Genomic DNA, 27,888 nt, shown 5'->3' with positions numbered 1-27,888 from the left:
CTGCCCCAAGCTTCTCTCCATTCAGGGCCCAAAGCAGTAGGCACATTAAAGATGGACCCAAGCAGGGCCTAGAATCTGGACACCAAAGTAGGACTGGGTCATGCTGATCCTGATGACTCACTGCCCTCAGGCCTCAGGGACGCCACCAGGCCACCCCTATGCCACTCAATGGAAGAGAGGGTGAGTAATTGCCAGCTTCCAAAACTGCTCTCTTGCCTGCCCCACCCACCACCCTAGGGCAGCATACTGGCCAGGCAGAGGTTAAACGCAGAAGGTCAAGGAGGGTGGAGCCCTGTGGTGCTCAGACTCCCCTGCTAGTAAAAGCCCAGAGTGTGGGCGTCCCCAGGGGTGGAGCTCTGAGCTGTGAGGCTCCAACTTGTCCTACTAACAACACTCCCACAGGAAGGGTTTGTGTAAATAAGGATTTTTTTTTTTTTGCTTCTCTTCTACAAATAAATTAAGAAACAAACTAGAAAATTGTCTGCACCCATTGCAGTCCTTGGGTGTGGGGTGTGCCCTGTCCCTGCAGGGCCAAAAGGGTCCATGTTTCCCTGAAATCTCAGAGCAGTCCAGGTCCAGGCTGGAGGCAAGAGGGAGGTCATGACCTCTTGGCAGGCTCAGTCCTGCAGCTGCCCCAAACAGCCAGACTGTCCCTGGGGCTCATCCAGGCCCGGGTGCTGGCTGGGAGGGGAGGTGTCTGGCAGGTCTTGGCATGGAGGAGAAGGGCTGCTGCTGGGCCTCTCGGGGGAGGGGTTGGCCAAGTAGGCATTCACCAGCTGCATGATCTCTTCCACCTAAGACAGGGCAGAGGTCAGAGTACATTAGGGGCCACTGGGTCCTCCTTCATCTCATCCTCCGCCCAGGCTCCCTAGCAAGGCCTTACATGAGCTGCTGCCACAACCTTTCCATCCTCATCATCACTCTCCCTCACTCATTATGTGCCAATCACACTTACTTCTTTCTGCTCCTGTAATATGCTAACTTTATTCTCACCTCAGGGCCTTTGCACTTGCAAGTCCCTCTACCTGGAATGCTGTGGCCCCAGATCTTCCTTTGGGTAGCTTAAATGTCACTTTCTTTGAGTATCTTTTCCTGACCATTCTACCTAATGCTATGGCTCCCTCCAGTCACTTCCTGTCATACTACCCTCTCCTTTGTAGCATTTATCACTATCTTAAACAGTCTTTGATTCCTTGTTTAGCGTCTGATCCCTGGCTCCAGTAAGCAACTTGATCCCTGTTGGATCCCCAGGGTCTAGTCTAGAGCTGTACCTGGTCCATGCTCAGTATTTAATAAATGTTTCTTGACATCCTTTTCCTTCCTCCTTCTGCACCCTCTTTCCACTCACCTGGGGACTCTGCAGGAGCAGCTGGCTCTCTCCCACCCTCAATGCCAGGGTGTGGGGGCCCATTAGCTGGCAGGCGGCCACATGGCCATAGCTGACACTGTGGATGGGCTCTGTCTCACCCGGTCGGGAGAGGGACATGGCCTTGGCTCCCAGGCCCAGGCATAGCTTCTGTGGAGTGCCCCCACCAGGGTCCTGCAGACAGACAGGCAGAGTCAGGGTGGAAGGAGGGGACCCTGCAGCATTATTTTTGGTGGGGAGAGGCTGTGAGCAAGAAGTTTCCCGGTTCCCCCTTAGGAGCCACAGTGCATGGGTGGAAGGGGGCTAAGGCTCCAGAGAGGTGAGGGCCCCAGGGCCAGTGACTCCTGGAGTTTGAGATGGGCAGCTGTGCTGGGTGTAGGGAGTAAAGTGACCCACAGTGGGGGCCTGTGGCTCTGGGGCAAAGGTGCGGGGCTCGGGCCGCCAGAGTCCCCTTCTCCCTCTCCCCCTCACCGTGCTCAGCTCCAGAACGTCATACCGAGCAGCGCCGAACCCTGGACACTGTGCCGCCAGGGCCAGGTAGGCAGCCATGGCCTCAGCTCGGCCCATGCCCCGTAGCCGCTTCCAGCCTCCCAGCACAGCAGCCGCCGTGCCGGCGCCACCTCCTCCCTCGCAGGCCATGCTTCCCGCCGTGCGGCCGGCCCCGCCGCGCCGGGCCCGCTCCGCCCGCCTCTTGGCCAGGCCCGGGCTCCAGATCGCCCCGGCCAGCAGGGCGGCGGAGGGGGTGGGCCTGGGGACCGGGCGGGGAGGGTCTTCAGGCGGCGGGGCCGGGGTGGGCAGCAAGCAGTCGAGGCGCGGCAGGGGCGCCCGCGGGGAGAAGTCCCGGTGCAGGCTCTGCAGGCGCAGCGCCGCCAGGGCGCGCAGCGTGTCGTCGGGCGGGAGCGGCCGGCCGCGCAGCAGCAGAGTGTGAGCCTACGGAGAGGCAGCGGGCGTCAGCGAGGGAGCGGCAGGTACCTCGGGGTGTGGAACCTTAGGTCTGGTTTCGAGCACAGCCTCCCCCGGGGCTGCCATAACGACGAAATGGGACGGCCCAGAAAGGGAGGAATTCAGGCTCAGGGATTTTTGCGGGGCATGGATGCCAGAGATCCTCACCTGCTCGAAGAGGAAGGGCAGTTCTTGACCATCTGGGGACAGCCCCTCAGGGTGCAGAGGTCCGTGAAGACGCAGACACAGTCTCCAACCGGATTCCGGCAGGTCCTCCAGTCCGGCTTCCTCCGCCGCCAGTCTGAACAGAGAAGGAAGCAATGCGGCACAAAAGCACCGCCGCAGGAGGCACGGGCCACGGGGAAAGGGGCGGGGCCAGATGTTTGGGGCGGGGCTCGAGCGGAGTGGACCGCGGAGGTGAGCCTTGGATCCTGACTGCAAACCGCCACTGGGCAGGGATCCATCTGTGAACCAGCAAAACATAACTGCGCTGGACAAGTGGCAAGCACTCGGTAAACGTTTGCTCAGGGATTGACCGAAACTGAGAGGCAAATGGGCTAACGGAGAGCAGGGCTGGGGCTGGACATTTACTTCTCAAACCTGGTGAGCACGTCGGCCACTAGAGTCCCCCCAGCCAGGGCTCGCTCCTGGGCCCCCCGCTGCTCGTACAACGCGAACGCATTGCGGCTCCGGGTCAAACCCAGCCGCCCCACCAGCTCTCTAGCAACCTGGAGTGGAGACAGCATAAGGGGAAAATCAGACCCAACCTGTGCAGGCGTCTTGCCTGTACTTCTGGAGGGGCTGATCCGACTAGAGGGGTTTTTCTGGTCTCTTAGTCCCGCCACACACAGCCCTTCCCAAATGATGACTTCACAGACTCAGAGCCAGTCATGGGAAGCTGGGAGGAAGGTTGAGTTTTCAGGGTCTTACCTCTCCTGCCGTGGTGTGGGAGTCTATAGCCACAGGGCAGGCACCAGCCCCAGGACAGTGCACGGTGCACAACAGCTCCTGCCTTCGGCTCAGCGCGGAAATCTCAGCCAGCGATGGCACCAGCTCTCGGCCGCGTGTCCGTCCCAGCGCTTTCCGGATGAAGCGCGCAAATTCCGCCAGCTCTGAGTCCGGGAGAGCCTTCTCAGTCCTGGGTTAGGGAGAATCCGAGGATCAGTGCTCAGAGGGCTTTCCTTCTCCCCCTACCCCTCGCTTTATTTTATAGTTTATTTCATCTCATAGGTTCCCTCCCCTCCAACTCTAAGTTCTTTGAGGGCATCGAGACCAGTTCTCAGTCTATCCTTGATATTCTATATGGAGCTGAATTACTTTCTAGGGCCCCTGGCAGCTTTCTCCTAACTGCCCACTCCCTCTTCCCAAAGTTTCCATGATCCTCCTTTGGGTTGAAATCCAAACTCCAGCCACATTCGGCTTTCCAACCTAAAAGCCCTGGCGCTGGACTGCATGAGCCCCGAGGAAAAACAGCCTTTTAATAATTCCTCTGGCCAAAGTGGGAGCCTTTTTATAATTCCTCCCCTCCACAAGCGGGATATGATCTTATAATTCCCACAAAGGCATTGTGCATATTAGCAGCGGTCCTGACCTTGGGCAAGTCCCTTTCCTTCTCTGGGTCTAAATTCTCCATCTTCCAAACCCTTTGAAAAGGCCTGTCATTCTTTTCTAGCCCTGTGACTCCCTTGCTTTGGCCTTACCCCTCTCATCCTCCTCACCTCTCCAGATGCCCCAGGAGATGCCCCCGTACAGCTCCCCCAGGCCGGAAGGTGCAGCTCATGCAAGTGAGGAGCTGCCAGTACCGCAGGGCTGCGGGGTCTTGGGTAGCTGGGGGCCCTGGGGGACCCGCAGGGCCCGAGGTCTGCTTAGCCAGCTGCAGGAAGAGTTCGTCGCGGAGCGCGGGCAGGTCCCGGCAGGTCTGGAGCACACCCTGCATCAGGGGCCCGGGGCGCCGCGCCCCCTCCAGGGCTTGCAGCGCCAGGAACAGCCGCACCGCCTCCTCCCGCAAGGGTGCGTAGCCTGGACCTGTGGGAGGGTGGGGGCGGAGGGACGGTTTGGAGAGGGGACACAGAGCTGGGCCCTGGGAGGAAGACATGAATCAGGGGAGGGTCAGAGAGAGTATAAGGGGACAGGGGGTGGCAAGGAGGGGAGAGTACGAAGGACAGGAAGAGTGAAGGGAAAGCAATGGTCCCCACAGAGCCAAACTCAACCCCTGCCTCCCAGGAATCTCCCTTTGCAGATCCCTAAAGGTTACACTTTGAGTTAGTAGCTTGGAGGGTTAGACTAAGGGATACAGGGTCAAACCTCAGATTCTATAACTGGGTACTGAGAGCAATCACCATAGGCCAGAAAACAGGCTGGATGGGGAGTCAGAAAACCAGAATTCTCCTCTCAGCTCCCCTTAATACTCTAGCTTGGGACCTGGACCTGTCACTATTCCCTTTTGGGGAGAAGTATAACAGGATGAGGTCAGTACATTCTCCCGCGGTGGTGACTTTTCCAGCACTTGTAAAGGTAATATGCCATGGTCTTGAGAGTATAATAAAAGAATAGAAGAGATAGTATAAAAAGGAACATCAGTAATCAGAATGAGACCCATAGAGAAAGTGGTCAAAGGGGGCCTTATTTTTGTGCCGGCTTCCCTCCCTCTCTACTTCGAGTATCAGTCTGCTCAGCTCCTGGTTTCATCTTCATCTTTTAAAAAATGAGGGGCTGGGCAGGCCCCCGAGGACTCAGGACTCATAGATCCCTGTCAGTTGAGGCATTCAGATTCCCAATCCAAGGGACTTGGCTGATGGCACCGCTCACCTGGGGCGCTGACTCCGTAGGGCAGAGGGAGGAGTGGGGCATACAGGGCCCCGCTGGTGTGCCTCAGAATCGGATTCCGTTGGTAAATAAGTGCTACGGCTTCTGCGTCCCCACAACTCTCCTAGAGATCAGGGAAAGGATCACAGTGATGGTGAAAGAGGCTCCTCAGAAACCTAGAAAGCTTATGGGTCCACCACCCTCCTCTTTCTCCATGGAGTCCCCTCCTCGCACCTGAATGTCCCTGAGTAGCAGCTGGGTGGGGGTCTCCAGCGGTGCTTTGGAGGCAATCACTTCGCGCAGCGCCACTCCCCAGCGCTCCGCCTCGGCCTGGCGCGGTGAGCATAGCCGGATGCTGTGCTTCCGGCCAGACACGGTCACTGACCACAGACCTGGGAGAAAGAGGCCGAGGAGGGCAATTAGGCCTGGCTGGGGCCGCTGCCCAAGGACGTAGGGGAATCTCCATGAGGTCTCACCGGTCTCCTTGGGCCTGCGCTCCGGGCCGGTCACCGAGCACAGGCTGGTGAGCACTAGACTCCCGAGGCGCCGCGCCTCCTTCCCGCTGCTGCTGAACTGGTCCAAGGAGTCCCGGGTGAGCACGAACCAGGCTCGGCGCGGGGGCAACCAGGGCCGCGCCCCTCCTCCGCGGGGTTCGCGATACAGCCAACCTGAAGACAGGAAAAGGGGGGGGGATCATCAGGAGACGACATTATGCCCTGGAGGGTTGGGATTGGAGCCTCCAGGCGTGCATGAGGTGGATCCCCACCTTTCACGACGATGTCTGGGTCGTCTTCTGGAGGCCCCTTCTCCGGAATGAGGCTCCTCGTCTCCTCCCAGCTTTGCAGCCTGGGCAAGAGGGGAGGGAGGGTTGGGCGAGGCTGCCGGTCCTGCACCCCGCCTCCAGGGGGCTCCTTACTAAGGGCTCCCTAGACAGCGAGGGGTGCCTGCTCCCGGGAAGGGCACCCCTCCCCCAGGCTGTGGGAACCGCTGGGCCGTTCTGACCTCGCACCAGAAATAGCCTGGACCCCCCCCCCTTCCTCCCCGCGCCCCCAGCCGGACCGCCCCCCCGGGACCCCGGCCAAACCACAGCGTCCGGCGGTGTAAGGCCTCTCCCTTATTGCACAACCGCTGGAGGGAAGACAGCGAAGATGGGGGTCCCGGGAAGGGCTGGGGTCTCCAGACCATGGGATGCAGGGGCCGAGCTTACCTGTCTGAGACTGGCCCGCTCCTCACAGGCTGAGTCAGCGTCACGTCCAGGGGTCCCTGGGGAAACAGGCAGGGCAGCCCTCAGGCTCAGAGCCCTGCTGGCGCGGGATGCCCGTGGCTTCTGCCCCAGGACGGCGTTGCTCCCGGGATTGAGGAATCAAGGAATCGGGTGTGACTGTGACTGAGCGAGCTGAAGCCACTGGGCTGGCCCCTTCCACCAGTCTCTACAGAACAGACCAAGCTAAGAAGCCAAGGCTCTTGCCTTCTCTCTGTTACGCTTTAAGGATGCAATCAAGAGCTGGGGTAAAGTGGAAAGAGCACTGGGCAGAGAGTCAGGAGACCTGGATTCTAACAAACACCAGCTCAGCTACTAACTCTGATCGCAAACTCGCTGTGGAACCTTAGCAAGCCCTTTCCAGTCTTTGGGCCTTAGCTTCCCAATCTTTGAAAGTGAGAAGTGGATGAAGTCTTTTCTTGCTCTGGCAGGCTCGAAGTCACCCCCTCCTCCTCATTTTCCCTTCGCTGGCTGGCGGGCGTGCAGGCTGGCAGGCAGGCGGTGGGCACAGAGGTGAATGAAGGGAAGAGGGACCCTTTAAGTATAAGGCTTTCTCCAAGAGCTTCTTATACCCTCCCAGATACCCCTGAGACTCAATGGTAAGCAAAGACCCTGCCCCCTTGCTGGGGCTCAGCCCAGGCTAAGGAATACTCTCCATGGGAGATACAGCCTGGGATTTTGCCCTTCCCTCATCCACCCCCTGTGCCCTGGAACTTCTACTGTAGACTGGGGTCTAAGAGAGGCCAAAAACCCATTCAGGAGCCAGGTCAGGCGGGAACTGTGCCATGGTCCCATTGCGTCCAGGCAGCTAAAGCCAGGAGGGAGAGGTGGGGGAGGGGGCCAGGGACACCTGTCCCCAAGCTCCAGGGAGGAGGGTGGGGTGGAGGTGGAGCATAAGGGAGGCAAAGGCAGTGGTTCACAAAGCCGACCCTGTCCAAGTTGGAAGCTTGGGGACACCTGGGTTCTGTGCCTTCCTGGGGCACAGATCCATTTATTTTCTAGAGGGCCTGAGAGAGGCTCTCAGCCACACTGCCATGGGGCAGGTGCTGACCCCTCTCTTTGACCAAGTCCCCTAATCGCAGTCCCCTGCTTTCCTCCCTCCCCCCCTCTATATTTATCCGCCCTCCGCCTCCGCCAGGTGCTGGCGCCGGCCCCGGCGGTGCAGCCCGCCCTACCCGGGCACCGAGCCACCGGGCCTGCTGGGGACCCCTGAGCGGGGGATGGGAGCCTGACCCAGGCCACAGCACATGCGAGTCTGGTTGCCCAAAGTCTGGTTGCTGGCGCACAGGGGCATCAGAGAGGGGACGTCAGGGGATGATAGTCTCCCACACCAGTTGAGCCTCAGTTTCCCCATAGGGAGATTCGACAAAACCGGGGAGATGAGTTTTCTCATCCTTCCCTCAGGGATGCCCCAGGAGCCTCACCAGGGAGGACAGACAGTTCTGTCCTGAATGCCAGGGTAATGATGAGGTGTCCTGGAAGACTTATGGCCCCCAGCTCCCATTCCATGGGGTCCCTGCCACCAACCCCAATCTGAGGATGCCTTCTTCCCCTCGCACAGGTCACCACGGCGAGAATTCCCGCATCTGGCCCCATACCTCAGCGCTCATGAACTGGGAGCAGAGCGGACCCAGGCGTCCGAGCCACCCAGCCGGCCTCGCCACATTCCTCGGCGCTGGCGGAGGCGGAAGAAGACGGGATGGGACGCGGGCCCAGCGGGGAAGGGAGAGGCAGGGCCAGGTCGGGCCAGGCGTGACGCCTCCCCTGCCTCAGGGCCCCCAGCAGGTGGACAGCACCCAGCGCGCAGCGCGAGGCCCACAGGCACATCCCAAGGCGGGCTGCTGCTTGAGCTCCCGGGGGCTTCTGGCCCCCAGGCAAAAACCTCTCCCGAGTACCCTGTCCGAAAGAGCACGGCTTTGGCTGGAGTCTGGAGCAGGCTCAGGCATGACGGCCGGTTTTAGTGAGAGGGATTGAGACAAGGCTCCAAACCCCCCGGGACTTACCCTCCCGCCGCCCGCTGGACTCGGGGTCCGTAGCTCAAAGGTCTCCTCGTCCTCGTCTTCGTCCCCGTCCCCGCTAAGCTCGCCGTCCCCGTAGTCCCGGTGCAGAAGAGTAAAGCCTCGACGGCAGCAGAGGAGCCACCACAATCCCCCGGGGAGAGGCATCCGGGCGAGCAGCCGGGGGATGGGGGCGCGGGCAGCCGGGGCCGAGCTGCAGGGGGTCAGAGAAACTGGCGGGGCTCCGACCCGAGCAGGGGAAAGATGAGGCGGGAGGAGGGGAAGAGAGAAGGGGACTGGGAAGAGGCGGTGTCTGGCGCTGGGGTGCAAGGGGTCGCTAGCTAGAGCCTGCGGGGGGCTCAATGTCTGGGCCCCCAGAGGGGGAGGGGGGAAGCGTCCAGGGCCCGAGGGGGAGGAGGGAGCAATGTCCGGAGCTGGGAAGTAGTGTCCGTTGTAGTGTCCAGCCCTGTGGGGGGCAGTGTCCGGTGCGGTGTCCGAGGTGGGCAGTTGTCCAAGCTCCTAGGAGGGTCGTGTCCAGTAGGGCGTCCGGTGGCCGGGGCCCGGGCCGCGCGCGCTGCGCTCCCTGCAGCCCCGGGACTGGCGCGCTAGGGGAGCGAGCACAGCGCCGGGACCCCGCCTCCCCAACCCCCTCCCCTCGGGGCCCCCCTCCCTCTTCTTTCTCTCCTCCCTTCATTACAGGGCAGGGTCCAGTTATCGTCACAGTCTCCTCTGACCAATCCTTGTGCCTGGCGCCGGGCGCGGCCACCAATCAAACTACTTGAACTGCGACGGGTTGCATCATGTGCCTCTGGCTTGGTGACAGCGGGGAGGGGCAGGTGAATGAGGAGAGAGGGGGCGGTGCGATGTTAGCCACGCCCCCACCTCTGAGGTTGGACGCGGACTGCTAGTGACGTCACGGAAACCCGCCTTCAGGCTTTTGTTTTAACTCTTGGCTCACCATTCAACAGATTAAAAGCGCTTTTGAACAGGAGCTTTGGAGAACAAAGTGCCCATAGGGCATAGAGGAAGGCTTCGATTGCTGCCCTCTGAACCTTTGTCTTGTTTCAGGATTCCGGAGAAAGGAGAGTTTTATCTACCTGCCCCAGGCATAGTCCTAGAGGTAGCCCTCCGCCCCTAGATGAACGAGTCCAGTTCCTCGATCTGAGTCACCTCCTTTTTGAGGTGAAGAAGCTGAGGCAGAGACTCCGGGAAAGTGCAGACCAAGGCCGGAAATAAAATCCAGCTTAGAACGCATAGCAGCTCCCTGAGCTCTAGTTGGGAGAGGAACTTGAGATTTTAAGGAGTTCTGTGGTCTTCGATTGGAGTGGCGGCCTCTCAGGGTGACTACCCTTAAGTTCTGTATAGGAAGGGGTTAACAGGCTCCAGGCGGACGGGGTGGGGCCATGGACGGGGCGGGGCCAGGGAGACTGCGGGCGCGCGCGTGCGTTGCTGACTCAGCGGCGATTCCCGCGGTCTCCGGTGGAGGGTTCCAGGTTGGCCCCCAGTGGCTGGCGTGTGGGACCATTTGAGGATCGGCGCCATCTCCGGGCCTTCCCTGGATCTTGGATCCTGGGGGCGGTGGCTCTTGGTCTCAGCCGCCGGAGGCTCTGGAAGGCTAGCCTGAACTGAGCTGGGCGGGGCGGGACAGGGCGGGGACAACAGGCCAGCGCATCCCCGGAGACATCCCCACCACGCCCCGCCCTTCTCGCCCTGGGTCCCCAGACTTCTGGCCGGAGTGGTCTGGGCAACTTTTCTGACCGGATATTAAACTGCGAGAGTTGTCGCACGTGGACACCATCCTGCCTGTGGTGACTGTGTAAAACAAAGACCAGGAATCAATCAAGGCCATCCCAGCCTTGCCCTCGCTACAGATGAGAGTGACCTGCGCTGAGGTTTCCTAAGGATGGAAACACCACAACCATATACAGTTTTCCCTGTCTGGATCCCGGGCTCTTGCCTGCAGGGAAGTTCTTTCTGTTGTCTAACCTTTCTCTTTCCGGCAGGCTCAGTGCATTTCCTCTGACCCTGTCACCAGGGAAGATGGAGAATGGCTGTCACCTCCACCCCCACCACGCCCGTATAACTGCTCTTTGGAAATTTGCAAATTGGAATTCTCTCCTTGGATTTTCTCCAAGGTGAAAAACTCAACTTTTTAAATTACTTTTTTCCTCTCCATCAGAGAACCTTCGAAGCGACTCTAGAGTGGTAATCGAATCCAAAGCACACCCAAAACGGGAATCTCTTGGCCCTTTCCCTACCCCCAACTAGGCAATAGGCACATACAGTCCCTAACAGCCTTAGCCTGAACATTCCACAATCTGGCAACTCGGTACTTGCTAAGGCAGCCATTACTGGATAGCACTCTGGTTGTTAGAAAGCTCTTCCTTGAACTATTTCAGGAGGAACCCTCGCCCCTCCTCGCCTGGCAGCTTTCCCACCTCACCTCTGTTGGCAGATACCGGGTGAAGGTGGAGGGGGTGTCAGTGCCTAGAGCTTCAGCAAGCTCAGCAACCCCCCACCCCCCGGCCACCCAAGCCCCGCCCCGCCCCGCCCCGCCCCGCCCCGCCCCAGGCTCTCAGCGCCTTCCACTCAAAGCCAAGCACCGCGGAGTGGGAAAGGGAGGGGGCCTGGGGGGACCCACTAGCTCTGCCCTGCTACAAATCACTTCCAAGCCGGTGACTCAAAAATAGTAACAGTTGTTGGGTTGCATCTCATTTCCTTGTTGTCAATTTAATATGCAGAAGTACAGAAGCAATACCTTTAGGTCTCTACCTCTTTCTCAATGTCCCCCACCCACTCCCCTTTCCCACCACCCACCCTGGAGTCATTTCCTCAGCCCAACTCTTCTTGATTCGAAGCCCTAGTGGTCCCAGAAGGAGACGCTGTTGGTCTCAGTGGGAGCAGAGCAGGAAGAAAGGCGGGGCCGGCGGGGGCACCGGCTGCGGGGGTGAGGCCCTGGACTGCAGCCCCCACCCCGGAGCAGCCTCCGCAGATCCTGGCGGAAGCGCAGGCCCAGAAAGGCGTAGAGAACGGGGTTGAGGCCGCAGCGGGCGAGGGCCAAGCCCCCGGTCACCAGGAGTGCTAGATCCTTGCGCTTGCTGGCGGGACAGCTCCTCTCGCGGGCCGCCAGTAGGTCGGCAGTATCCAATAGCAGGGCGAGACTGTAGGGCAGCTGCAGCACCACGAAGGCCGCCACCAAGGCCACCACGACGCGCAACGCGCGCCGGCTCTCTGGCCCCCTGGTGGCCAGCAGCGTGCGGCCCAGGAGCGCGTAGCAGGCGGCCATAACGCCCAGCGGCAGCGCGAAGCCCAGCACCACCTGCGCCACGGCGCTCGCCCCCTTCACTGTCTGCGTGAGACCCTCGGGGAAGACGAGACGGCAGCGCCGCTGGCCTTCCCGCTGCCCATCCTGGCTGAAAAGGAGAGCTGGCAGCGCCAGGAGCAGCGACAACAGCCACACGATGACTGAAACTAAGTGTGCACGGCCCGGCGCCGAGGGCCTGGGTCCAGCTGGGAGGGCTCGCGCGATGGCTACGTAGCGGTCGGCGCTGATACAGGCCAGGAAGAGGAAGCCGGCATGGAAGGAGGCCGAGTAGAGGCCCGAGATGGCGCGGCAGGTGACACTACCCAGACTCCAGCCCTGCAGAGCCCCGGCTGCGGCGAAGGGCAGGGTCAGGGCCAGCAGAAGGTCGGCCAGAGCCAACTGGAGCAGGTGGGCCGAGGTGGGCGAGCGGGCAGCGCGTCGGGCCGCCAGATGGGTGGCCAGGACCAGGCCATTGCCAGCGAGACCCAGCGCAGCCACCGTCAGGGAGACACTAGGTTGGAAGGCTCGACTGAAGGCCTGGACATCAGCCTTGTAGCAGAGCTCTGGCAACGGCTCAGCCGAGTATGCCTCCTCATCATCCCCCGAGTAGGGGCCCCAGGAGACCTGGGGAGGCCAAAATGAGAGGAGAGACCTTATGAGACACACCTCCCCTACACACTTGCCCTCCCACACATGCTTACCAAGCTGGGAGCTCCTGTGTGACCAGGTACAATGGTACAGTCCCTAGGAAGACATAAACTCTTCTCCAGACTTCCTAGCACACCCTCAACAGGCCTTGCCTTCCCTTGCACTCCTCCTGCTCCTGCATCCAGCTTCCTGGGTGACCTTGAGCAAGTCACTTGCTCCTTCTGGATCTCAGCTGCCTAATGTGTAATGTCGAGATTAGAAATCCTGATCAGCCCACCTGGCAGAGTTGTTTGAAATAAGGAAGATAATGAATGTGAAGCATCTGTGCTCTTGGTAGGCTAACCACTTGTGTTATTAATTAATCTTAGAGCTTCAGTTCCTTTGCAGCGCCCTCTCCTGGAAGAACACCCACATGCAGGCTTTACCTCAGATTTGGTCCCTGGACTCCATGCTTGGTCTGGACTACGTCTCCTTTCCATTCTCCCCTCCTCACCCCAACCTCTAAGCCTCCAATACAGGTGCACTGAACTACGGATGATAAGGGGGTCGCAAGGGTTGGGGCTCAGGTTTTCTGGGTTTGGTTGGGACTTCTAGGTTCAGCTTACCCTCCCCTTAGCCCCAGTCCCGTCCAACCCCAGCCTCACATCACCAGCCCTATCTATCTGGAGGTTCCCTGTTCCCAGAGGGCTCCAGGCATCCTAGATAGGTCATAGAATGGCAGAGGCCTGGTACCAGGTGGAGAATCCCATCCCGACACCATACCCTCCCTCTCTGTCACCCTTTCCCCAGGGCCCCCACTCCCACCTGCTCTGCGGGCTCGGTCCCCATCTCTGGCTACTCGGGTTTCTGAGGTAAAGTCACTGGGGAGAGAAGTTAAACTAGTAGGACAGGAAGGAAGGGGCGGGGAGAAGGGCCAAGAGGGCGGTGGGGATTAGGGTCTATGGGCTCTCTTTATCTGACTTTCCCATTCTACCCCCTAAAAATAATTTTTTTCCTCTTTACCCTGCCAGTAGAAAAAGAATGGATTTTGGATTATTATCAGTTGCTAGCTACCTGTGTGATCTTGAGAAGGTTTTTTAACCTCCCTGAGCCTCAGGTTTTTCATCTGCAAAGTAGAGTAACGCAACAAAGCAGAATTGACAGGGTTATGAGGGTGCCTATCATGGGTGCCTGGAGCATAATTTGTCCTTAGAAAATGTTAGGTTCTTTTACTTACTTGTCCCCCCACCTCCAGGCACCCTCCCCTTTGATCTCCCTTTTCCAGGATATTTCAGGTCCTCCCTTACCCCCTCCCTGCGGCCACAGCCCCTGGCAGCCTCGGGTTATTCAGGGTATTTCCCGGTGGCTGGAGGCTCTCTACCCCCGCCCTTTCGCAGCGGGGCTGAGGCGCGCGCTTGCGCGGGGTCCGGGAAAGCGGCGCGTGCCGGGAGAGGCAGGGGAAGGGGGGAGGTGAGAGGAGAGAGGGTGGAAAGGAGAGGAGAGAACAGCAGAGAATCAGGAACGACACACACAGAGAGAAGGGTTGGGAGAAAGAGGAAAGAGGGAGGGGTGGGTAAGGAGAGACAGCGATCAGCAGCGAACCCCAGGAGGAAAGCTGGGAGCCTGAGCTGGAACTGGAGCCCTAGCCGAAGCCGGGCACTGGGAGGCGGCCGCTGGGACCCGTCAGCCCTGCGTGATGCGTCTCCGGCTCTTCTGCATCTTGCTCGCCGTGGTCTCAGGAGCCCAGGGCTGGGGCTACTGTGAGTGCAGGGCTCACAGGCAGGCAGGGTTGGGCCCGGGAGTCCGAGGCCTGCAGGGCGGGTCCTGCACCGCATTGCGGCTGGGTGGTCGCAGGTCCCTTCCTGGCCGGCGCGCGCTCGCTCGCTCGCTTTCATCCTTTCCTCCCTCTCCCCCGCGCTCCGCATTGCAGCTCCGGGCTAGGACTGGGCTCGGAGCTGAGGATAGGGTAGGCCCAGGCGGGGATTTGGGACTGGGATCCTAGCGGGAGCTAGTGCCTAGATCTAAGGGTTGAGAATAAGAATGGTACTGGTGACCGGCGCTAGGGTTAAGGCTTTGCCAGGGGCTGGGGCTGGGCTTGGGGCTAGACCAGGAACTAGGGGCTGGGGCTGGGGCTGGGGCTGAACTGGATTTGGGGCTGGGATCTACGTATGATTTGGTGAGCCTGTATGTTGCTAAGGTTGGACATGGAACTGGTGATCGTGCTAGGACAGGCTGAGGCTGGTGCAGGTTTGGGGATGCTGATGAATGGGACTGAGGCTAAAGCTGGGGCTGTATTGGCATTTTCCGGTGACTCAGGTTCTGAAAGACTCTGAGGTCTGGGATTGTGTTTTGGGAGGTATTGAACCTGAGCTGGTACTAGGGCAGGAATAAGGCTAGGCAAGGTCTGGCCTAGGGGTTCCCCCAGAGGGAGAAGGCAGCTTCCCCTAAGTGTGCGGCTGTTGCTGAAGCCCAGGTTGAATAGATGGTTAAGTTAGGGCTGGGTCTGCCGCTGGGGGATACGGAAGAAAGAGCTCCAGTTGCTCACTGTGCTGGGCCTTTGGAAAGACTGGGAGGGGCCTCTCTGATCAACATGTCGGTTCCCCCAACCCAGACGGCTGCGACGAGGAGCTGGTCGGGCCCCTGTACGCACGCTCCCTGGGCGCCTCCTCCTACTATGGGCTCTTCACTGCGCCGCGCTTCGCCCGGCTGCACGGTGAGCATGGCGGCGCCCCATGGTGGGGTGGGGGACTCTGGAATGCTGAAAGTAAAGCGGGAGCCAATGATGAAAGCCCTTATCCCTTCTATAGGCATAAGCGGATGGTCTCCTAGGATTGGAGACCCGAATCCCTGGCTCCAGATCGACCTAATGAAGAAGCACCGGATCCGGGCTGTGGCCACACAGGGCTCCTTTAACTCATGGGACTGGGTCACACGTTACATGCTGCTCTACGGTGACCGAGTGGACAGCTGGACACCCTTCTACCAGCGAGGGCACAACGCGGTACTTCAGGCTCCCTGAGCACACACCTCAAGCTCTGTGACCTGGGCTGGGCTGGGCACCAGCATGAAGGAAGGGGAGGGGGTGGTGGTGAGGGCACAGATGAGGAGCAGTGATTTCCACTCCAGGGTGTCTGTCCAAAGGGACTGTCAGCTCACCATGGGTGCAAGATGCTCCCAGTGAGGAGTTTAACATACTTCAGGGTAAAATCTGGGAGAGCTTCTTGAAGGTTGAGTTTTGAATAAATCATAGAATGGCGGAGAGGACGCTTTAGGCTAGAGAAACTGTGTAAAGCCATGAAGGGAGGGGAGATAAGGAGTGTTTGCCTTCCGGATGTTGAGATTGGCTGGATGCGACAACTGTGGGCTGGAAGGCTGTGGAGAAACAATCAGAGGATGGGGACCTGGTCACTCCTCTCCCTTTGCCCCCAGACCTTCTTCGGTAACGTGAACGAGTCAGCGGTGGTTCGCCACGACCTGCACTACCACTTCACGGCGCGCTACATCCGCATCGTGCCCTTGGCTTGGAACCCGCGCGGCAAGATCGGCCTGAGGCTTGGTCTCTATGGCTGCCCTTACAGTAAGGGTGCGAGGTTGTGGGTTGGTGGGGGAACCCGGGAGACAAGCAGTCTCCCCAGTCCCCGACCCACCTGCTGTCCTTCCCACAGAGTCCGACGTGCTCTATTTCGACGGCGATGATGCCATCTCTTATCGCTTCCCGCGAGGGGTCAGCCGGAGTCTGTGGGACGTGTTCGCCTTCAGCTTCAAGACAGAAGAGAAAGACGGGCTCCTGTTGCACGCCGAAGGCGCCCAGGGCGACTACGTGACACTCGAGCTGCAGGGGGCGCACTTGCTGCTGCATATGAGCCTGGGTGAGCTCAGCGTAGCGGGTGCGACCCCCGAGGCTCTCCTGCCACCGCCCTTCGCTGCACCCCCTCCGCGAAGCCGCGCCCACTCCCTATCCTCCCCTTCACTGTTTGGACCACCTTGCCCTTTTCGTGTAAAATTTGGTGCTAACAAAACACACGACAAAAGTCAGGAGAAGTGGATTCCAGCCTCAGCTCTACCACCTACCAGCGGTGTGACCTTGGACAAGCATTTCCCAGCTTGTTTCCTTATTGTAAACACACACACACACACACACACACACACACACAGAGAGAGAGAGAGAGAGAGAGTTATTATTTTGTATCTCATTCCCTTTTTATAAAATCCACATGATGAGGTAGAAGCAGCTATTTTACCGCAAGTTTTACTGAAAGGAAAACAGAGGCTCAGAGAGGTTAAATGACTTAGTCTAAGTCCATGCTCACCAATGGCCATTGCTCCACCCCAGGCTGAAGGCAGTCCAGTCTCTATATGCCCACCCTCCCTGGCTGCCCTGGATCCTGGGCAGTCCCTCCTCTGCGCTACCAGCTGCTGTTCCATCTAGGGGCTGGCTGAGGGGTCGGGCTTGCTGAGGTTCTCCAGTTTCCAAGTCTGACCCCACCCCCCACCCTCAGGCAGCAGCCCCATCCAGCCAAGGCCTGGTCACACGACCGTGAGTGCTGGTGGTGTCCTCAATGATCAGCACTGGCATTATGTGCGTGTGGACCGATTTGGCAGAGAAGCAAACCTCACCCTGGATGGCTATGTACAGCGCTTTGTGCTCAATGGAGACTTCGAGAGACTGAACCTGGACACGGAGGTGAGCGGAGCCGTTTGGTTAAGTGGGGTGCTGGGTGAGTTGGTGGGAGACAGCACCTCTCTACTAGAGGTAAGACCTTGCTTTCCAGTTCCCGAATATCCTAGCAGCTCCTGGCAAACCCGCTGCTCACAGAGAGTCCTGAGTTTTTGTTGCTGTTGTTCCTGTTAGCATGTAGATTCCCAGCTCCTCCCCAGAACTCCTGAGATGAGGTCTGGGAATCTGGCTTTGTGGGATCAGGCAAGTTGCAAAAATTGTCCCCTTCTGTCTCTGACCTGCAGATAAAGAATCCGAGATAGGTTAATTAACTTACCCAAGGGCATGTAGCCAATTTGTGGTGGAGTCAGGGCTAGAAACCAAGCCACAGGAGACCCAGTGAGCTTCCAGATTCAATACTGATACTGGGGCAATGTTTGTCCCAAGTCTTTTATAAAGCTCAGCCTGGAGTGTGGGAAGGTCTATGACAGGGGAGCGTGAGAAAGGCAGCCCTGCCGCACCCAAGGAACCTCACTCCTCACCTCGCCTACAGATGTTCATCGGGGGTCTGGTGGGCGCCGCGCAGAAGAACCTTGCCTATCGGCATAATTTCCGTGGCTGCATAGAAAACATAATCTTCAACCGAGTCAACATCGCGGACCTGGCTGTGCGGCGCCATTCACGAATCACCTTCGAGGCCAGTGGGCAGGCGGATTTGGGGGGATGTGGCATCAAAGCTGCTTGGAGCAAACAGAGGGAGTGGGAAGAGATCTTGAGACAGATAAAAGCCGAGGACCCCTCTTTCCCCAGCCAGATGCTCAACTGGAGGTCATTATGGACTTACAGGAGGTGCAAAGGCCACCCCAAACCCCCCTATTTAAAAGCTGTGGTCCAGTCTATCCACGTCCTCAAATACAACTGAGGAAAATAAGGTGCGGTGACCCAGAGTGACTTGCCCAGGGGTCAGGCAGCTGCGCAGGGGCTAAGGAGGGACTTGAACCTAGAGCTGTTTAGGTGTGTGTGCTACCCCTCCCCCGCCCCAATTTAGGAGCATAATCAGGCACCGCAGCTGGGAAGCCGGCAGGAAATTGCCTCTCGACGCTGGAAGCAAAGAAGGGAAGGAGCAGTTGCCCTGGAGACGGTGTAGATCAGCGACAGCCAGCGAGAAGGGAGTCCCGAGGGCCAACTTGGTTGGACACACCCTTCACAGATGGACATGTTTCTGGGGGCGGGGTGGGCGGAACGGTCAGGGTTCCTGCACCCAGGGAGCCTCACTCACAGAAGCAGGGTGGAGCGGCTCAGGTGCTCATGGGTCCTCACTTTCCTCCCTAGGGTAAGGTGGCATTCCGTTGCCTGGACCCGGTTCCTCACCCCATCAATTTCGGAGGTCCTCACAACTTCGTGCAAGTGCCTGGCTTCCCGCGCCGCGGCCGCCTTGCAGTCTCTTTTCGCTTCCGCACCTGGGATCTCACTGGGCTGCTACTTTTCTCCCGCCTGGGGGACGGGCTGGGCCATGTGGAGCTGACGCTCAGTGAAGGGCAGGTCAACGTGTCCATAGTGCAGACTGGCCGGAAGAAGCTTCAGTTCGCTGCTGGTGAGGGGTGGAGGGTAGGCGGAGGCACAAGGAGGCCAGAGAAAGGCAGAGGAGAACCAGTGAGGTTGTAAGCCTGGACTGAGGCCTCAGCTTACTGGAGACGGGTGAGGGAGTGAAGCAAGCAGGGCAGGAGATCTTAGGGCCCTGGGAAAAGATGGGAGTGGATGGAGGCAGCTGAGAGTGTGGGGGTGAGGAGGCAGATCTGCGGGGCTAAGGGCACTAGGAGAAGCAGGAAGGCTGAGAGTACTGGTATACTCCAGTTCCAGGAGGTCTCTGGAGATGTCTATTATTCATTTATGATTTTATGGACTCTGTCGACTTCTGAGGTTCCCAATAGTGAAGAGAGACATTCAGACATGTCACCACTCAGTGTGATAGGTGTAAAAATGGGGTCACATAGGCTGCTGTTGGGACACGGAGTGGGGCTGCTGCTTCCCCACTCAAGACTCTCTTCTCCTAGAGTATAGTGCTTCCGCCACCCACACCATCCTCCTGTCCCATGCAGGGTACCGCCTGAATGATGGCTTTTGGCATGAGGTGAATTTTGTGGCACAAGAAAACCATGCAGTCATCAGCATTGATGATGTGGAGGGGGCAGAGGTCAGGGTCTCATACCCACTGCTGATCCGTACAGGAACCTCATACTTCTTTGGAGGTAAGTGGGGGCCAACCTGGCTAGAACCCTGTCTCTGGGTGGGAAGGCCCCATCTAAGTCCACCCGGACAGGGCTACATGGAGAGTTTTGTAGTGGCAAATCCCTCTTTTCCCTCTGGGGCCTTGGGGACTAGAAGGTCACTGTCACTATCTACTGGCCCCCTTCCTTCATGTGTGGCTCTCCCTTGGCATCTCCCTGGGGGAGGGTCTCTGGAGTCTCCCTTGGGGAGGGCCTCACAGGGGTGGTTGCTCCAGGTTGTCCCAAGCCAGCCAGTCGATCGGGCTGCCACTCCAACCAGACGGCGTTCCATGGCTGCATGGAGCTGCTCAAGGTGGATGGTCAACTGGTCAACCTGACTCTGGTGGAGGGCCGGCGGCTTGGATACTATGCTGAGGTCCTCTTTGACACATGTGGCATCACTGATAGGTATCCAAAAGCCCTTCTCCCTAAAAAAGGTGACCCTTCCAAAGCCCTCTTCCATGGTCTCCCAATGGGAGTAGCCTTTCTCAATGATCTCCCATCTCCTGGTCCCAGCTCCTAAGCCTCCCACCTAGGGATGATTTCTCCTTTACTTCTCACCTCTTATTTCTTCCCTTAAAGTGACACATGCTCAAAATGAAAATGAAGCATCTGGTTTTGGTCCTAGAGGGTTTTTTGGGGGGGGTGGAATAAGGCATTATTTATTCTTTTGCAGAAGGGGAAACAATTGTACTTGAGCCCTGAGATCTGCCTAATGCCCCAGCGTTTAGGCTTATAGCTGGCTAGTTGGGTGGGGTATGTTTCACCAGGTTCTGGTGCTTTCAGAAGCTGGAAGTGAAGCTTGTAGGGATCAGTCCCTACTCTCAAGCTCTCAATAAGGCTCCTTCCCTTGGTGTTGACCCCCTTCCCTAGGTGCAGCCCTAACATGTGTGAACATGATGGACGCTGCTACCAGTCTTGGGATGACTTCATCTGCTATTGTGAACTGACAGGCTACAAGGGGGAGACCTGCCACCAACGTAAGCCAGCTGGGGTGTAGGGCAGGGACAGGGGAGGTCAGGAGGTTTCTGGGGATCATGAGGCTTCTAGAGATGGTAGGGCTGGCCCTCCTAGCCCTCTGACCCCATAATTGTCCTTTCCCCACTCACCACCTGCCAGCTTTGTATAAGGAATCCTGTGAGGCCTACCGGCTCAGTGGCAAAATTTCTGGAAACTTCACCATTGATCCTGATGGCAGTGGCCCCCTGAAGCCATTTGTAGTGTACTGTGATATCCGAGGTAAGTGGCTCTAGTGGGTGGTGAGGGGACAGCTGACAAGGCAATGCAGGGGTGTGGGGGTGGGGAAGGATGGGAGGGTGGACAGGGGCAAGTACGATTAAACAGTGGTGGGGGTAAAGGAGGGCCGAAGGGAAAGGGGACACTCAGGAATTTGTAATCTAGCCTTGCAGATAGATTTCAGCTTCCTGATCCATTCCAGCTGTCTCATCTCCAGCCTACAATGTTAGGAGCCCAGAACTGGGCTGGAATGGAGCTGCTAGCCATGTTTATTGGCTCTGAGTTGCGCAGTGGGGCCGGAGGCAGGCAGGGAGATGGGTTGAGAATGCCCCTTTCTGGCCACAGCTCTGCCCTGCTCCCTCCCCCAGAGAACCGGGCATGGACAGTGGTGCGGCATGACAGGCTGTGGACAACTCGGGTGACAGGTTCCAGCATGGAGCGGCCATACCTCGGGGCCGTCCAGTATTGGAATGCATCCTGGGAGGAAGTCAGTGCCCTGGCCAATGCTTCCCAGCACTGTGAACAGTGGATTGAGTTTTCCTGCTACAATTCCCGGCTGCTAAACACTGCAGGTTAGGGCTGGGGGAATGGAGAGCAAGGTGAGGGGAGCAGAGGAGAGACCAGTTGGGCCTGGGAAAAGACCAGAGGGTTCTGGGGAGCGCTGGGCTAGAGGATTCAAGTAAGGGTCTGGACTGGTTGGAAGGGTAAGAGGACCCCAGAGGCTAATGGATGGATAGGGTCTGGAAATTGCCTGCGCCTCTTCCCCAGGAGGCTACCCCTACAGCTTTTGGATTGGCCGAAACGAGGAGCAACACTTCTACTGGGGCGGCTCACAGCCCGGGATTCAGCGCTGTGCCTGTGGTCTGGACAGGAGCTGTGTGGACCCCGCTCTGCACTGTAACTGTGATGCTGACCAGCCCCAGTGGTAAGTGGTGGGGCCAAGGGACAGGGCTTTCAGGATGCCAGGGGCAGCTGAGTGGCAGGGGCTGAGCCACTGCATCCTGCCCCCACAGGAGAACCGACAAGGGACTGCTGACCTTTGTGGACCATTTGCCTGTCACTCAAGTGGTGGTGGGGGACACAAACCGTTCCAGTTCTGAGGCCCAGTTCTTCCTGAGGCCTCTGCGCTGCTATGGCGATCGTGAGTGGCAGGTCCCTTGTATGCCCTCCCAGGGTTGGCTCTCCAGTTTCTAAAATCTAGGCCACCTGACCCACTGGAGGTCCCTGGACACAGTGCCAGACACCCCAGCTCCTGCTGTGACATACCCACACCTATGTTGTTCCTCTGCTCCTTACTGTCTTCCGTCACACTCCTCAGTCTCCCCTTGGCTACCCACAGCTGTACCCATTTGTCCTATCTCTGCCCACCCGCCCCCCAACCTGAGGCTCCTTACTCCTCCCCCCTCCCACCTCACTGACAAGGTCTTCCTCCATCTGGTTTTGTAGGAAATTCCTGGAACACCATCTCCTTCCACACTGGGGCTGCGCTACGCTTTCCCCCAATCCAGGCCAACCACAGCCTTGATGTTTCCTTCTACTTCAGGACCTCGGCTCCCTCAGGAGTCTTCCTAGAGAATATAGGGGGCTCTTACTACCAGTGGCGCCGCCCTTATGTTCGAGTGGAACTCAACAGTGAGCAGGCAAACCCTGGGGGAACACGGGGGAGATGAAGGTCCCTGGGGAGAGGTGGGGTGGGTGGAGGCAGGGGTAGGTAACAAGGGCAGATGTGTCTTTGAGAGGCAGCAAAGGGCTTTAGGTGGCCCTGGCTTCTAGACCCAGCTCTGTCTTGACAGCTGGCTTTGTGACCCTGGGCAACCACTTGGCCTTTCTGGGTCTTAGGCCCCTGACTTGTGAGTAAGGAAGCTGGACTTTTGAAGGGGGTGGTTTCCTGCCTGACGAGCTCTGCTTCTAACCTGAGAAGTGGGGCTGGGAAGCTGGCTCCCAACCCCACTTCTGGGAACTGAGGAGAGACCAGATGACATTTTAAGCAGTTTATGGGTTTTGTCCCAGGGTGTAAACAAATTGGAGGGACATTCAAGAAGCTCAAAGGAGTGAAGAAGAAGAGGGATTGTATTGTATCCCTGTGAGGGATCTCGGAGGTCTGAGTCCTCTCCCCTTCCCCCAACATTGTTCAGCATCCTGGGATGTGGTCTTCGCCTTCGATGTGGGCAATGGGGATGAGAACTTGACAGTGCACTCAGATGACTTCGAGTTCAGTGACGATGAGTGGCACCTCGTCCGGGTGGAGATCAACGTGAAGCAGGCCCGGCTCCGTGTGGATCACCGGCCCTGGGTGCTGCGACCTATGCCCCTGCAGACCTACCTCTGGTTGGAGTATGACCAGCCCCTCTATGTTGGTGAGCAGCAACACAGAGGCAGGTCTGAAGCATCCTTACCCCACCTTCAAAGCCACTCTCCATGTTTCCAGGAACCCCGTGTCTTAGGTTCCAATCCCCTTGGACTCAGAGTGAGCCAAAGGCCCACTTTTCCTCTCCAGTCTCTGGTCTCCAGTCCATTCTTCTAGCCCCCTCAGCTCCCTTCCCAGACCCAAAACTTATCCCGATCTCTGGCTCTGCACCCATTTCTTGACCTGCCCACCTTCCCCAGGATCTGCGGAGCTTAAGAGGCGGCCCTTTGTGGGTTGCTTGAGGGCTATGCGTCTGAATGGAGTGACTCTGAACCTGGAGGGCCGTGCCAATGCCTCTGAGGGTACCTCACCCAACTGCACGGGCCACTGCGCCCACCCCAGGTTCCCCTGTTTCCATGGAGGCCGCTGTGTGGAGCGCTACAGCTACTATACCTGTGACTGTGACCTCACGGCTTTTGATGGGCCATACTGCAACCACGGTTAGTGCTGCTGGTTATAGGAGGACAAGGAGCCATAGGGTGTAATGGGGTGTAGGGAGGGCAGGGAAGGAAGGAGGGCATAGAGTCAGCGTCAGGGAAAAGTAGAGTTGCCCCTGGGTTCTTAATCTTTGAGCTGGGGCCACCAGGCAGTTAAGATGCTGGGTGACTCCAAAGGAATAAGGTGGAGCAAGGAAGGGATGGTGCAGCTAGCTGGTTCTAAAAGAACTCAAAAGTAATAAACAAATAACTTCCCCATCTTCCCACTAGTACCAAGGGAACACAGGTTACCCTCCTTGCAAGCATATCTGCCTCAGGCTGCATGATGCCTTCCCAAGCCATTTCCTACTTGACAATCGCTGCACTCCTAAAACATGTCTACAACCTGGTTCTTGGTTAAGGCGAGCCTTGACATTCACCTTAGCAAGATTCAGCACATAGACCCAGACTGCATCCTCCCTGAGGCTAGTCTAGGAGGATGTGTGAGCAGGTAGGTTACTGGTGGGAGAAGTCTGATGAGGTAGGGAGATACAGGGACTTAGGTACCAACAGAAGACCTTTGGTCTTGCTTTGGCAGTGTGAGCAGTGCCAGGTGTACCAGATGATTCTCAATTTACTGTGTTTCCTTAGGCAAGTCACTACCCGTTTCTGAGCCTCAGTTTCCCCACCTGCAAAAATGCAGGGGTTGGATTAGATGATCTTTTATAGTTCTCATGGTTTGTAAGATTCCCTTCTGTGACATAGAGGCTCCAGGGGACCTCAAAGTGAATAGATATTGGCTGTGGTGGTGGCAGAACCTGGGGACAAGGGCCAGAGGGTGTGTGTGGATGACACAGACAGCGTCTGAATTTGGGAAGGGGGCATTGACCTCACTACCTCTGCCTTCAGATATTGGTGGTTTCTTTGAGCCCGGCACCTGGATGCGCTATAACCTACAGTCGGCGCTGCGCTCCGCAGCCCGGGAGTTCTCCCACATGCTGAGCCGGCCGGTGCCCGGCTATGAGCCCGGCTACATCCCCGGCTACGACACGCCGGGCTACGTGCCTGGCTACCACGGCCCTGGGTACCGTCTGCCTGACTACCCGCGGCCTGGCCGACCAGTGCCGGGCTACCGTGGGCCTGTCTACAACGTCACTGGAGAGGAGGTTTCCTTCAGCTTCAGCACCCACTCCGCCCCCGCCGTCCTGCTCTATGTCAGCTCCTTTGTGCGTGACTACATGGCTGTACTCATTAAGGAAGACGGTAAGCTCCCCGCAGGCTCTCGCCCTCAACTCCAGCTACCTCTGGGCACCCTCCATTCTCAAAACAACTGATCCACCAACACAAGGACCCAAGCGCTCTTAGGAGACGGGAACTGTCAGAGCTGAGAGGAGACCCCCTCTTTCTCCTCCCCACCCCACAGGGACCCTGCAGCTGCGCTATCAGCTGGGCACCAGTCCCTACGTGTACCAGCTGACCACCCGCCCGGTCACTGACGGCCAGCCCCACAGCGTCAACATCACTCGGGTCTACCGCCACCTCTTCATCCAGGTGTGTGCAGAGATGGGCGGGTGGGTTCAGATCACAAGCTCACCAACTAGGTTGTGGCAGCAGTAAATGTCAGATGTTTAGCATTTGTAGAGCACATTCCAATTTACAGAGGATTTTCACGTGTATTACCTCACGGGCCCTCACAACTGCTCTGTGAGGTAGTGCAGGTAGGCAGCTCTTTTATATTCGCTTGACCACTCAGTGAATGGACTCAGAAAGTAAGTGGTTTCCCCAAAGTCAAACCATCATAAGCTGCAAAAACAGGGCTCAAAACCAGGTTGTTGGGTTTTTAATACCAAATCCTACATCTGGGCCCAGGGGCTGCCCACCTAGGACTGAGCGAGGTAGGACTCACCACCAGTTTGGAGGGGAGAATTCCAGCATGATCTGGGCTATGTCTGCCTCTGGTTTGCCCTCCCTCACCTCCTTTCCCATCCCGCTTCAGGTGGACTACTTCCCCTTGACAGAACAGAAGTTCTCACTGTTGGTGGACAGCCAGCTGGACTCACCCAAGGCCTTGTATCTGGGGCGCGTTATGGGTAAGCTGTGGGTGAGAATGCATTTTGGGGAAAGAGCTGTGGGTGAAGTCACTAGAGCCTAGAGGAGAGTGAAGGACGGGGAGTGGCAATGAAGGCGGTGATGAGAGGACTGGTGAGAGGGGGGGTTGGTGGTCCAAGCCTCTTTCTCTCTGGGCCTGCCTCTCCCTCAGAGACGGGAGTAATTGACCCAGAGATCCAGCGATACAACACACCAGGTTTCTCGGGCTGCCTGTCTGGTGTTCGATTCAACAACGTGGCTCCTCTCAAAACCCACTTCCGAACGCCTCGACCCATGACTGCAGAGCTAGCTGAGGCCCTTCGCGTTCAGGGAGAACTGTCTGAGTCTAATTGTGGAGCCATGCCACGTCTTGTCTCAGAGGTGCCACCTGAGCTGGACCCCTGGTATCTGCCCCCAGGTACATCCCCAGGACACAGAAGAGGGAGGGAAGAGAGAGAAGGGAAATAAGTCTTATCCTGGAGGGGCCCCCTCCTAACTGGTGCGCTCTCCTTTGCAGACTTCCCATACTACCATGATGATGGATGGGTTGCCATACTTCTGGGCTGTGAGTAGCAGTCACTACCCTGACCTCCTCATTCTGCCCTCTGACTGTCAGCATTCCCTCCCAGCCCCGTATCCTCAGGGCTGAGGGAAGGTGAAGGTACTAGGTGTATGGTGGTGCCAAGAAGGATGCGACAGGCTTTGCTGAAGGTAGTTTATAATTAGGTTGGAGAATTTTAAATGTTTGAAGATGCTGTAGACTTTTAATTGAAATATTACAATGGGGCTACAGCTAAGGGATGAGGAAATGGGGTACAGTAACATCCAGAGAGATGAGAAATTGGGGTAAGTACCAGGGATGGGGAAAGAGAATATTAGAAATAGAAGGCGGCAAGAGATAAGCCAGGAATTCAGACCTACCAGGTACTTAGGAATAACTTGATGTGGCCATACAGCTGACGCTGTATGTTTTCTGTATGTAGGCGAAACCCCAAAGATCTGCCCTGAATTGCTCCTTTTTTCCCTTTCAGTTTTGGTGGCCTTCCTGCTGCTGGGGCTGGTGGGGATGTTGGTGCTCTTCTATCTGCAAAATCATCGCTACAAGGGTTCCTACCACACCAATGAGCCCAAGGCCACTCACGATTACCACCCTAGCAGCAAACCTCCCCTACCTACTTCAGGCCTAGCCCCGGCCCCGGCCCCGGCCCCGACACCAGCTTCCACCCAAGTTCCAGCCCCAGCTCCAGCCCCAGCCCCTGGGCCCCGGGACCAAAACCTACCCCAGATCCTAGAGGAGTCCAGATCTGAATGAATCAGAAGGGCTTCAGGGACCAAGTCCATCTCCTCCGAATTCCCCAGTTCCTGCCTCTACCCTACCTTGTCAGGGACATTTGGCTCCTCTTAGCTGGCTCTGCTCATCCAGAGGATGCCCCTCCTGCCAAGTTTGGTGGGCAGAGCTACAGATGGGACCAAAGGGAGTGGTTGAGCCTCACTGCCTAAACCAATGCCCTGCCCATCCCTATTTCCTCAGGCTCCTGATTGTTTGCTTGCCCCAAAGGAGAGGCCTCATGGGGTTGAGACAGGCCCTTCCTGCCATCCCTGTCCCAGCTGCTGCCAGGGATTAACAACACAGTGCAGGGGAGATTAACTGCCTCCCTTCAAATATTCAATCTCAGCAGGGACAGATGTGTGGGATTGCAGGGATACACAGGGTATGGGGGGAGGAGGCTGCTAAATCATATCCCCCAGCCTCCCCTCTGCCCTACAGAATGTCTTCCATCTGCTCCCACTCAGTTGGGGGTTAGGGAGGGCTTCATTGCTGTCCGTCACCCCCCTTTTTTGTTTTTCACAGAGACCGAAAGGCCTCAGTTTAGCACCTTAGTACCTCCACTGCTTTACACGCTTTAGCCAAAGCCATAAAAAACCTGCGATGTAGAGAGAATAACGCAGACACACTGACTAGCCAGCACTCTACCCTTCCCCTCTCTTCCAAGATATGCAATAGCCTTGGTGCCTGTCCAAAGGCTTGGCCCCCTCTCCAATGCATGAGGAGCCCTCTTTCCTCCGCTCAGAGATGCTGCTTCATTTGCCCAGGAGGTCATATTCTTTATATATATCTTTTGTTGCAAAGTCTCTCTCCAGAGAAACTCTATATATTACTCTAATTTTTTAATTATCAGTTTATATATAAAAGAAAAAAACAATCGACTGTCCTGTCCTGTGCTGTGCCCACAGTCTGTAGCGTGCTTCTCCCATGTTGGAAGTCTCATGAGGTCTGCTGGTCACTCACCCAGGCTGATCCAGCCTCCACTCTGAAGCTGTGCTCTCAGACTCGGAGCTGTTCTAATAAAGCAGAGTGGCAGAGCCCCAGTCTGTGTGTGATAGTTGGCGCCGTGGTTATGGGAAAAGCGTGATGATTTTAAGGGAACTAATCTGATGGCTCAGGAATCTCTGTGGGGAGCATTCAGAACCCTTCCATCACCTACTAGGAGCCTGACTGGTTCTTGCCAACCCT

At 57.6% G+C, this 27,888-nt stretch overlaps 3 protein-coding genes and 1 long non-coding RNA gene across 10 annotated transcripts; 1 reads left to right on the top strand and 3 right to left on the bottom strand.

The window, feature by feature from the left end:
* Positions 1-408: 408 nt before the first annotated feature.
* PLEKHH3 (pleckstrin homology, MyTH4 and FERM domain containing H3) lies at positions 409-9,036 on the bottom strand. 5 transcript variants are annotated; one of them, XM_074343367.1, is made up of 13 exons: positions 8,378-9,036; positions 6,321-6,376; positions 5,880-5,959; positions 5,590-5,781; positions 5,348-5,505; positions 5,117-5,237; positions 4,027-4,333; positions 3,239-3,446; positions 2,909-3,036; positions 2,477-2,609; positions 1,838-2,296; positions 1,349-1,540; positions 409-794 (listed from the first exon to the last, which is right to left on the bottom strand). In XM_074343367.1, exons 1-13 carry the CDS (start codon positions 8,537-8,539, stop codon positions 618-620), a joined length of 2,373 nt encoding a protein of 790 aa, XP_074199468.1. In that variant the 5' UTR covers positions 8,540-9,036; the 3' UTR covers positions 409-617. The 5 variants fall into 5 exon arrangements, 3 of the variants coding, with proteins under 3 accessions (XP_074199468.1, XP_074199467.1, XP_074199469.1); XM_074343366.1 differs by having other exon boundaries at positions 2,900-3,036; positions 8,378-9,035; XM_074343368.1 differs by lacking the exon at positions 8,378-9,036 and adding an exon at positions 7,973-8,270 and having other exon boundaries at positions 2,900-3,036.
* A 1,950-nt stretch (positions 9,037-10,986) lies between these two features.
* CCR10 (C-C motif chemokine receptor 10) lies at positions 10,987-13,220 on the bottom strand. Its single transcript, XM_010968977.3, has 2 exons — positions 13,128-13,220; positions 10,987-12,299 (listed from the first exon to the last, which is right to left on the bottom strand). Exons 1-2 carry the CDS (start codon positions 13,149-13,151, stop codon positions 11,232-11,234), a joined length of 1,092 nt encoding a protein of 363 aa, XP_010967279.2. The 5' UTR covers positions 13,152-13,220; the 3' UTR covers positions 10,987-11,231.
* Positions 12,256-27,743, top strand: CNTNAP1 (contactin associated protein 1). Of its 3 annotated transcripts, none has more exons than XM_045505894.2 (24): positions 12,256-12,656; positions 14,914-15,015; positions 15,110-15,303; positions 15,732-15,879; positions 15,968-16,171; positions 16,802-16,986; positions 17,513-17,656; positions 18,292-18,553; positions 19,059-19,208; positions 19,463-19,634; positions 20,100-20,206; positions 20,346-20,465; positions 20,831-21,034; positions 21,231-21,387; positions 21,476-21,603; positions 21,909-22,094; positions 22,598-22,819; positions 23,070-23,309; positions 24,195-24,548; positions 24,709-24,836; positions 25,282-25,375; positions 25,546-25,791; positions 25,891-25,938; positions 26,405-27,743. In XM_045505894.2, exons 3-24 carry the CDS (start codon positions 15,169-15,171, stop codon positions 26,683-26,685), a joined length of 3,915 nt encoding a protein of 1,304 aa, XP_045361850.1. In that variant the 5' UTR covers positions 12,256-12,656; positions 14,914-15,015; positions 15,110-15,168; the 3' UTR covers positions 26,686-27,743. The 3 variants fall into 3 exon arrangements, with proteins under 3 accessions (XP_045361850.1, XP_045361849.1, XP_010967278.1); XM_045505893.2 differs by lacking the exon at positions 12,256-12,656 and adding an exon at positions 13,673-14,062 and having other exon boundaries at positions 18,292-18,346; XM_010968976.3 differs by lacking the exon at positions 12,256-12,656 and adding an exon at positions 13,673-14,062.
* On the bottom strand, positions 16,998-18,463 carry LOC123612545 (uncharacterized). The gene is made up of 3 exons (XR_006719801.2): positions 18,331-18,463; positions 17,502-17,696; positions 16,998-17,258 (listed from the first exon to the last, which is right to left on the bottom strand). It is a non-coding gene; the product is annotated as an uncharacterized LOC123612545 (long non-coding RNA).
* Positions 27,744-27,888: the final 145 nt, after the last annotated feature.

Source organism: Camelus bactrianus, chromosome 16 (assembly GCF_048773025.1).
Source record: "Camelus bactrianus isolate YW-2024 breed Bactrian camel chromosome 16, ASM4877302v1, whole genome shotgun sequence".
Lineage (NCBI taxonomy): Eukaryota > Metazoa > Chordata > Mammalia > Artiodactyla > Camelidae > Camelus > Camelus bactrianus.
The sequence above is the reverse complement of the archived record's forward strand: the minus strand, read 5'-3'. Positions and strand labels throughout refer to the sequence as shown.

What these genes read in the sequence shown, in the direction of transcription:
- CNTNAP1 (XM_010968976.3), top strand. Translation starts at nt 13,999, where the DNA reads ATGCGTCTCCGGCTCTTCTGCATCTTGCTCGCCGTGGTCTCAGGAGCC. An exon ending in GACTGAACCTGGACACGGAG is followed by an intron (nt 16,987 to 17,512) that starts GTGAGCGGAGCC and finishes CCTCGCCTACAG; the next exon opens with ATGTTCATCGGGGGTCTGGT. An exon ending in GAAGCTTCAGTTCGCTGCTG is followed by an intron (nt 18,554 to 19,058) that starts GTGAGGGGTGGA and finishes TGTCCCATGCAG; the next exon opens with GGTACCGCCTGAATGATGGC.
- PLEKHH3 (XM_074343366.1), bottom strand. Translation starts at nt 8,539, where the DNA reads ATGCCTCTCCCCGGGGGATTGTGGTGGCTCCTCTGCTGCCGTCGAGGC. An exon ending in GCGCAGGCCCAAGGAGACCG is followed by an intron (nt 5,506 to 5,589) that starts GTGAGACCTCAT and finishes TCTTTCTCCCAG; the next exon opens with GTCTGTGGTCAGTGACCGTG. An exon ending in TGCTCCTGCAGAGTCCCCAG is followed by an intron (nt 795 to 1,348) that starts GTGAGTGGAAAG and finishes GCCCTGTCTTAG; the next exon opens with GTGGAAGAGATCATGCAGCT.
- CCR10 (XM_010968977.3), bottom strand. Translation starts at nt 13,151, where the DNA reads ATGGGGACCGAGCCCGCAGAGCAG. An exon ending in GGACCGAGCCCGCAGAGCAG is followed by an intron (nt 12,300 to 13,127) that starts GTGGGAGTGGGG and finishes TGGCCTCCCCAG; the next exon opens with GTCTCCTGGGGCCCCTACTC.